The sequence below is a fragment of the Anoplolepis gracilipes genome, chromosome 8 (assembly GCF_047496725.1).
Source record: "Anoplolepis gracilipes chromosome 8, ASM4749672v1, whole genome shotgun sequence".
Lineage (NCBI taxonomy): Eukaryota > Metazoa > Arthropoda > Insecta > Hymenoptera > Formicidae > Anoplolepis > Anoplolepis gracilipes.
Genome location: NC_132977.1, coordinates 12,497,576 through 12,508,166, shown reverse-complemented (window position 1 = coordinate 12,508,166; position 10,591 = coordinate 12,497,576). Strand labels below are relative to the sequence as shown.

The following is a 10,591-nucleotide window of genomic DNA, read 5'->3' as shown; positions in this document are numbered from 1 at the left end:
TTAAATGAAACCAAATATCCACAATTAAGAAATTTTGGTTTAAAAATATTTTCAATGTTTGGTTCTACATATTTGTGTGAAACTTCATTTTCAAAAATGAAATATATAAAATCAGATACACACTCATGTTTAAACAATACATCTTTATCTTCTTTGATGCGAATAAATGCATTAAAAATTGATGTTGATATTTCGTTGCTTAAAGCAAAAAAAGGTAAATAGAGTTGTAGTTTTAGTGGATTAGGTCTACTGGGAAAACCACTTTAAAAAAAATGCATCGATAATAGTACCTCAAGGGTGATGTGGAAACCTATTAACATTAAATTGATATGTGTATATATACATGTGTATATATATATATATATATATATATATATATACACATGTATATATACATGTGTGTGTGTATATATATATATATATATATACACATACACATGTATATACAGGGTGTCCCAGAACAACCTTCCGTCCGTAAAATGATGTACTCCTGACACAACTCTAAGACAATTTTTCCTTTTCCAAAATTTAATTTAAAGCGTAGTTTTTGAGTTATAAGCGAAAATAGTTAGCAAATCACTAGTCGAGTACAGAAGGCAGGCAAGAGCGGCGCGGCGCACCGCGAGCGCGGGCGCAGCTGACCGTCCGACGAGATTACCGCCGCATGAGTCAAAATCGCTTACTATTTTATCTTATAATACAAAATTATACTTTAAATAAAATTTTGGTAAAGAAGAAAATGTCGTATAATTACGTCAGGAATAAGTGTTCCTTAAAATAACGTCGGACGCTGCGATCAGCTGATTGCTACACGCGATGTGTCTGTCAGCCGAGCTGGAAAATCAATATATCGATCGGTCTGAAGTCGTCGACGACAATGTCGATGACAATCAAAGGAGCGTCGCCGTCGCGAAGACGGTTATCGAAGACGGTTCTCTCTCTCTCTCTCTCTCTCTCTCTCTCTCTCTCTCTCTCTCTCTCTCTCTCTCTCTCTCTCTCTCTCTCTCTTTCTCACTCTCTCACTCACTCACTCTGTCCCTTTCTTTTATACACACACTCAGCCATACACATATCGCGTGTAGCAATCAGCTGATCGCAGCGTCCGACGTTATTTTAAAGAACACTTATTCCTGACGTAATTATAAGATATTTTCTTCTTTACCAAAATTTTATTTAAAGCATAATTTTATGTTATAAGATAAAATAGTTTTAGCGACTCATGCGGCGGTAATCAACCCGTCGGACGAGTGATTACCGCCGCATGAGTCGCTGAAACTATTTTATTTTATAACATGAAATTATACTTTAAATAAAATTTTGGTAAAGAAGAAAATGTCTTATAATTATGTCAGGAATAAGTGTTCCTTAAAATAACGTCGGACGCTGCGATCAGCTGATTGCTACATGCGATGTGTGTATGGCTGAGTGTGTGTATAAAAGAAAGGGACAGAGTGAATGAGTGAGAGAGTGAGAGAGAGAGAGAGAGAGAGAGAGAGAGAGAGAGAGAGAGAGAGAGAAATAACCGTCTTCGCGACGGCGACGCTCCTTCGATTGTCATCGACATTGTCGTCGACGACTTCAGACCGATCGATATATTGATTTTGTATGGCTGAGTGTGTGCGTAAAAGAAAGGGATAGAGTGAGTGAGTGAGTGAGTGAGAGAGAAAGAGAGAAAAAGAGAGAGAGATAACCGTCTCCGCGACGCTCCTTCGATTGTCATTGACCGCTCCTTTGATTGTCATCCACATTATTGTCGACGATCTCAGACCGATCGATATATTGATTTTCCGGCTCAGCTGAGAGAGTCAATCAATATTTTAAAAAAACGCGTGCTACATACGTTTTTGAAACTATTGCATTTATGATGCGAGGGAAAAAATTTGGGAAAATTTATTTTTATTTTGCTCACAATAAGATGTTTCAACGTAAAAATGTTTGGTCGCTCTGAAAAGAGCGGATTGATTAAATAAAATTTTTAGAGCAGATGCTCGAAATGCCCGCCGTCCATCCTAACGCAAGCTCTCATGCGTTTTAATAAATTTCTTTCGACGTTCTCCATTATTTCTTTGTCGATATTCCAAATAGCAAATCGTAATTTTGTCTCCAGATCTTCTATATCTTCGGGAAGCGTTTTATAAATTACTTCCTTGCAGTATCCCCATAAAAAAATCGAGAGGGTTGAGATCCGGAGATCTTGCGGGCCAACGTATCGGGCCGTACCGACCCATCCAGCGTCTGGGAAAATTCTCGTTCAAATAATTGGTAACGATCCTGGCACTGTGTGGCCCAGCACCGTCTTGTTGAAAGACAATATCGTTTCTTTCAAATAATGGCAGATCTTCTAAGAAATGTGGTAGATTTTCTGGTAAAAAAATCTACGTAGGTTCTTCCAGTTAAAATATCTGGAAGAATAACTGGACCAAGTATTTCAGTGCCCATTATTCCCACACATTAATCTTCCAATGAGTTTGGAAATTTCGAAGTTGTGTGACTCTGGGATCTTTTTCGCTCCAAAAGTGCATATTATGCACATTAAAAATTCCTTCTTGTGTGAATAGCGATTCATCGCTGAATATCACACGAGAGGAATATGTGGGATCTTGATCAACGTTTCGCAAAAAATTTTCGCAAAACGTTCGTCTTGCAGGGTAATCTGCTGGTCGTAAATGTTGCACGCGTGTATAATGAAACGCGTGCAACTTTTCTTCTTTCAATATTCGTTGTACGGTTGTACGAGATAAATCTTGTTCTCGTGCAACTACTCGAATACTCGTTTTGAGAGCATCCTCCAAAGCACGGATGACTCTCTCCGTGTTCCGTACATTTCTAACGTCGCGATTTCTCCCAGTGTCGTGTTTGTTCGGCAGAACACTGCTAGTATCGTACAATCTTTGAGCTGCTCCAAGTATGACGTGACCCGATGGATGTCTTCGGTTTATACAATTCGGCGTATCTTCTTGCAGCATGGTTCTGCTGCCCGTGACACTCGCCAAGTGCCATCAGCATGTCATAATATTCTTAACTTGTGTACGATGCCATATCTTCTTCACGCTTATTGATAATCGCTGATAATCGCAGGCTGATTGATTGCAGCATCGATCATGCGTCTAATTTATACGATCTTATATTATATTAATTTTTATTATTGTATTTTATTATAAACTATTTTATCTTATAACATAAAATTATGCTTTAAATAAAATTTTGGTAAAGAAGAAAATGTCGTATAATTACGTCAGGAATAAGTGTTCCTTAAAATAACGTCGAGCGCTGCGATCAGCTAATTGCTACACGCTTACCAAAATTTTATTTAAAGCATAATTTTGTGTTATAAGATAAAATAGTAAGCGATTTTGACTCATGCGGCGGTAATCACTCGTCGGACGATCAGCTGCGCCCGCGCTCACGGTGCGCCGCGCCACTCCTGCCTGCCTTCTGTACTCGACGAGTGATTTGCTAACTATTTTCGCTTATAACTCAAAAACTATGCTTTAAATCAAATTTTGGTAAAGGAAAAATTGTCTTAAAATTATGTCAGGAGTACGTCATTTTACGGACGGAAGGTTGTTCTGAGACACTCTGTATATTGACATGTATATACATGTCAATATACAGAGTAAATATACATGTAAATGTATATATATATATACATGTAAATATATATATATATATATATATACATATATATATATATATATATATACAGGGTGTCTCATAACTAATGAGCCAACGCTCGTGAGTGGGTAGAGTATAGTGAACTGAACAAAAAAGTATTAAGTCATTTTGTGATTTTCGCAATAATTATTAAAATATTAATTAAAAATGAGCGAACAATATTATACATATGTACAAGATGTCCGGTAATAATCGCCCCAACTCTCTAGGACAGATAGAACAGGTCAAACATAAAAGTGAACATAAAAGTCCTGTATCATTTTGCAATTAGTGCAATAATTATTGAACTATTAATTAAAAAGGTTAGGTTAGGTTAGGTTAGGTCAAAGTAAAAATGTGTAACTGCTAGTTGCAAATTCAGATTTTTTCTTAAAGATAACTTAAACATAATTATGTGTTTTCTTTAGACCAATTGATTCGTCTCATTATTCTGTGCATAAAAGTATTAGAGTAAGAAATCAAAAAATGAATATTTTACGAGATATCTTGTATTTTATGTCAAAATACTGCAACTTTGAAGTCTTATAACTCAGAAAGTATTTAATGAAAAAACATTTTATTATAGTGTTTTGGAAAGCTCTCGAGATAAGCTACAAGAATATGCAAAAATATATAGGGTGTTCTATTTAAGAAATTTAAAATGACCTTCACGTGACCTTTATGTGATCCTTCAAGGTCAAACCAATGGCACCATCTTATAGCCCCTTCGAAACCATGCAACACCTGTCTGAACCATTTTTCGATATTTCGCTTAGTTTATGAGAAAATTGACCGTATTGTTTAAAATGGGCCACCCTGTATATATATATATATATATATATATATATATATATATATATATATATATATATATATATACACTAGCTTTTCGGACCGCGCTTCGCGCGGTCCTCAAAGCCTTTTTATTTGCACCGCGCTTCGCACGGTCCTCATGAGCTACTTACATATTTTTGAACCGATTTTCACTAAATTTATATCAAAATATTATAAATTTTTTGAGGATAACTACTATGTTATTTCTTTTTTCATTTTCTGATATTTTATTTTGCGCTACCTTTATATATATAGATATATCTATATATCTATATATATTATATTTTTTTTAAAACATTTTTTACTTCCTTTAATTAGTACAATTTTTTAAATTTATCAATTTACAAAATTTCTCTGTATATTATATTTTGTGTAAAACATTTTTCAGTTCCTTCAATTAGATGTCCTTGATTATTGAATTCATCAATCTTAATTTTTACACTTTCCCTTTTAATTGCTCTAGAAAATGCCACATAAAGTTGACCATGAGTAAATACAGGATTTGGCAAATAAATCCCAGCTTTTTCTAAACTTTGTCCTTGGGATTTATTAATTGTTATAGCAAATGACACTCGAATAGGAAACTGTCTTCGTTTAAACTTAAATGGCAGTTCCAAATCACTTGTAATTAAATCTATCCTGGAATAATAACAATCTGTCCTCGTGCAGGACCAGTTAGAACATCCGCATAAATTAAATTATTTTTCAAATTAGTAACAATGAATCTTATGTCATTACAAAATCCTTTCTTAATATTTAAATTCCTTAATAAGATAATTGTAACACCAATTTTTATTTTAAGTCGATGAATTGGCATTCCAGAAGGTGTCAAAGAGTTTAAAAATTCAGTTGGAAAATTTAATTGTTCCTGTGGATCATCATTTACAATGGAGTCAATTAAGAGATACTTCTTTTTTTCTCCTTTCATTAGACGAAGGATTTCGTCATTAATTATGAAAGTATCCTCATTTTTAGGACAAAGAATCGCTCGATCTGGATTTTCTCTATTCCGCTCTATAGTGATTCTATCACCAAAAATCTCAGTAATAAAAAATTTTTTTGATATAAAATCCTGAAGGATTTCAATTGTATCGAGATGTAGTCCATCAGTATTTGATAATTTACCATCTCCTAGTTGCATTAGCCAATTTGCAAATTCTTTTTCTTCTCCAGTTCTCATATTTTGCTGTAGTTTAACCTGAGTTACATTCCTCCATATAGGGTTGTATTTTACAGTCGATTCAATTAAAGCTACTTTTTGTGCATGTGGCACTACGGGAAGATTTTGTCTGAAATCTCCTGCAAATAAAATTACTTTTCCTCCAAATGGTCTTTCATTCTTCATCAGATCCTTGAAGAGTTTATCAACTGCTGTTAAGGCATGTCCAACAGTCACTTCATCCCATATGATGAGTTTTGCAGAGATCAGTTCTCGTGCAGCTTGAGAGTTTCCTCTGATATTTGATTTAGCTCCATCATCAATTGGAATTAAAAGCTTAAACAGAGAGTGATAAGTTTTTCCTCCTTTAAGAAGTGTTGCAGCAATGCCAGTTGAAGCACATGGAATAATTATTTCGTTTCTTCTTCGAATAACACTCAAAAATGTGTTAAATAGATAAGTTTTTCCACTTCCTGCAAATCCGTCAATATAAAATAACCGCTGAGGTTCATTCTCATTGTCAATCACTCTAATGACTATATTGTACACGTGTTTTTGTTCATCATTTAGTGTTGATAATAAATATTCACCAGGTCTTTTTTCTTCATCCACATTATACTCTGTGACGTAAATATTCACCGGAATTGGATTTGGCAATTGAAAATTTCCACAGCTACTTCCATTATTTCTCAGAATTTCTTGTATATGATTTAAAGCCATATTTTCAGGGTCGACAACATTGTTGTTTACAAAGTCTTCAATCATTTGATCTTTGTATTTATTCCAAAGTGTTGGTACATCTGTTGGATTTCCAAATATACAAATATAGGCAAATAGCTCTCGAATTTGTGCAGGCATTTTTGATTATGTTACTTCCTCTAACGTTTTTGACCATAAATCGTCAGCTTCTATTAAATTCTTCGCAATTGCTGCATCCTTAAATGTTTCATAAATAACTCCGTTTACAGTTCTTAAATCTTCAAAACATTTAGCTCCAGTCACATGTAGGAGAAGGAGACGTAGATAAAATCTTTCATTATCTTTTATGCTCACTGTGTATAGCCTTGAAATTATTTTCTCACCTTTTGATGGGCAAAACTTAAAAAAAAACCATTGATGGGCAAAACTTAAAAAAAACCACATAGCAGCCTTTTTCTATAACTTTGCGAAATTTTTGTACCAATTTCGTGAAAATCGGTCCATAAATATACGCGAGCGTAGGTGGATGCGTGGGTGGACGCGTGGGTGGGATAAAAATTAAAAAAAAACCACATAGTAACCTTCTCCTAAAAAATTGCGAAATTTTGATATCAATTTCGCGAAAATTGGTCCATAAATCCGCATGCGCGTGGGTGGATGCGTGGGTGGGCGAAAATTAAAAAAAAACCACACAGTAGCCATCCCCGAAAAATTTGCGACATTTTGGTACCTATTTCACGAAAATCGGTCCACAAATATGGAAGGAGTTCGCGGTCATACATACAGACGAACGCTACTTATATATTTATATATAGGCCCATATATATATATATATATATATATATATATATATATGGGTCATTCCATGCGAAATCGATCACCCTCTATGCCCAGAACAGTTTTCAACTTAGAAAGGTCTATTTGGTCTCAAATTGTAGCTTTTTTCATGCACTATCGAATAGCGTGTGACATATTTTGCAAATCCAAGATGGCTGCCCAGGAATAGCAGCGGGGAGTAGGGGGAACAGAAGGAAATCATGTAACGAGTTCTCATATGCCTGACAATTTGAGACCAAATAGATCTTTCTAAGTTAAAAACTGTTCTGGACGTAGAGGGTAATCGATTTCGCATGGAATGACTCGTTACATGATTTCTTTCTGTTTCCCCTACTCCCCGCTGCTATTCCTGGGCATAGAGGGTGATCGATTTCTCATGGAATGACCCATATGTATATGTATATATATATATATATATATATATATATATATACATATATATATATATATATGTATATGTATATATACACATATATCAATTTAATGTTAATATATATATACATATCTGGGTGTCCCAGACTTACCGAATCACCTGTTAATGGTGGATTTCTGAGGTCATTTAGAGACGAAAATCCTAATACCAAAATGTCGAGGCTACAATAGTATTCAAATGGTAAGAGTTTAAAATTGACCAATTAGTATGACAAAACTTCGCGCGCTCAGGCACATCGCATATTAAAAGTGCCACCGCACTAAATTTAATTATCAACATTGAAATATTGATAAATTATGTATTTAATTTATTGTTAAGTTATTGTTATGTAGTAATTTTTATTGTTATTAAAATAATTTTATAAATTTATCTCCTTCATGTGCGGTTAATAAATTTTGGTATTAGAATATTTCCGCAATGACAGAAAATCCTCGTAATTCCGCGCGCAACATCGACATTGAATTTAATTGGGTGGCTACGAAGATTTTCTGTCATTGCGCAGATATTCTAATACCGAAATTTATTAACCGCACATGAAGGAGATAAATTTATAAAATTATTTTAATAACAATAAATTACTACATAACAATAACTTAACAATAAATTGAATACATACTTTATCAATATTTCAATGTCGATAATTAAATTTAGTGCGGTGGCACTTTTAATATGCGACGTAACTGAGCGCGCGAAGTTTTGTCATGCTAATTGGTCAACTTTAAACTCTTACCATTTGAAAACTATTGTAGTCTCGACATTTTGGTATTAGGATTTTCGTCTCTAAATGACCTCAGGAATCCACCATTAACAGGTGATTCGGTAAGTCTGGGACACCCTGTATATATATATATGTTGTGTATATGTGTGGTATTTTTATTTGTATATATTTATATTGTATTTAAATTAATTTTTTTTTATTTATATATATGTTTATTTGTATTTATCTTTATTAATATATATGTATGTATGTATACATATATATACATACATACTGTATATATTTATACATACTGTATATATATATATATATATATATATATATATATATGTATATATATATATGTATATATATATATGTATATATATATATATATATATATATATATATATATATATATATATATATACAGGGTGTCCCATTTTAATTCCTCCAGTGAAATATTTCAAAAAGTAAGCGTTGCCGGAAAAAGTTTTAAACAAAAGTTTTAGGATTTCGAGGGAGTCATAAGATGGTACTATTGGTCTGACTTTGAAAAGTCTAAAAGTATTAGGATAAGATAATCGAAAAATGAACATTTTACGAGATATCTTGTATTTTATGTCAAAATATTGCAACTTTGAAGCCTTATAACTCGAAAAGTACTTCACGAAAGAACATTTGATTATAGTGTTTTGGAAAGCTCTCGAGATAAGCTACAAAAATGTGCAATAATATATAGGGTGTCCCATTAAAAAAATTAAACATGACGTTCATGTGACCTTCAAATGACTCTTCAAAGTCAGACCAATGGTACCATCTTATGGCCCCCTCGAAATCCTAAAACTTTTGTTTGAAACTTTTTTTCCGGCAACGCTTACTTTTTCAGATATTTCACTGGAGGAATTAAAATGGGACACCATGTATATATAGTGTTTACGTGTGGTATTTTTACATGTTTATATTTATATTTAAATTCTTAAATTATTATATGTGTGTATATATATGTATATGTATTATATTTATATATATATATATATATATGTATGTATGTATGTGTCCATTTCAGTGTCTCTTTTAACTTTAATATAAGAATATAAGTCTATAAACAGAAGTACACAGGGCAATACGCACCCATATAATTTACAGCTAATATCGTTCCTGAGCTGGAGCGTCTTACGTTTTCGTGAGTAATCTAGTTGCTATGAAATAAGAGGAGTAGGGATTCCAGTGAACAAAATCAGCCGAAATGGGCAAACTGGCTACAGGCCTACATTAAATCATTAATCCATAATAAAGTATAAAAATGTAGTCATGAATACACTAAAATTTGACAATACTTGAAATCATAATAGACGTAAAAAAGTAAAATGTTGCACGTTTCAGGCCTATGATGGTCAACTAAAAAAATGAAAACTACTTCGACTCTTTCACAGTCACTATTCAACGCGCTAAAACTAATGATATCTGTCTAACTGTAAAAATTTTTGTGTATCAATATTGTTTATTGTCAGTTAAGGTCATAAGTAACGGAAAATACTTTTCGTTTAAAGAGTCCGTATTCTCTACAATATTTAGAGCATTCTTTTGTAGTTTATTAAAAATAGTTTCTGAGATAATTCTTTTAACGTAATTTATTTCATAATCTAAGATCTCAACGTTATCCCAGTTCATTCTGTGATTATTACCCAACATATGTAAAGAAACAACCGACAAATTAGGTTGTTTAATGTTCGCAATGTGTTCTTTAATCCTGGTTCTCAACTTTCTCTTTGTCTGACCAATGTAACTCGCATCACAATTTTTGCAATTAATTTTGTAAATGACATTGTTGTGATCCGTAAAAGAAGTGATATTTTTATGTCTTTATTATGTCGGTCAGATGATTGGAATATTTATAACCAGCGGAGAACTCAGGCCCTCTGAAGCTTTTTATATAGGGAAACCTTATTATAAACTTTTTGTTTTTTTCTTCTTTTTTTTTTTCATTGTCACTCGCCAATGTCCCTAATGTTCTATTATTTAATTTCATGGCAGCATAGTTTTTTTTAGTCTTATCTTGACATATTTAAAATTGAACGGTAAAGAATATTTATTCTCTATTAATGTGTTAATACAAAAAATTATGTTTTTTTATAATGCTGAGGGTGTGACAGAAGTACCGCTTTATCAACTAAGCTGTAAATTGTTCCAATCTTATGACATAATAGGTGAACCAGAAAGGAAGAATAAATATCTTCCAGAGAAAATATTTTTGTGGAACCAATCTAAGGTTAAT

General features: G+C 33.0%; 1 protein-coding gene across 1 annotated transcript; it reads right to left on the bottom strand.

Moving 5' to 3' along the window:
* Nucleotides 1-1,975: 1,975 nt before the first annotated feature.
* LOC140668846 (uncharacterized) lies at nucleotides 1,976-6,505 on the bottom strand. The gene is made up of 2 exons (XM_072898174.1): nucleotides 5,614-6,505; nucleotides 1,976-2,235 (listed from the first exon to the last, which is right to left on the bottom strand). The coding sequence occupies exons 1-2, from the start codon at nucleotides 6,503-6,505 to the stop codon at nucleotides 1,976-1,978; spliced, it is 1,152 nt and encodes a 383-aa protein (XP_072754275.1).
* Nucleotides 6,506-10,591: the final 4,086 nt, after the last annotated feature.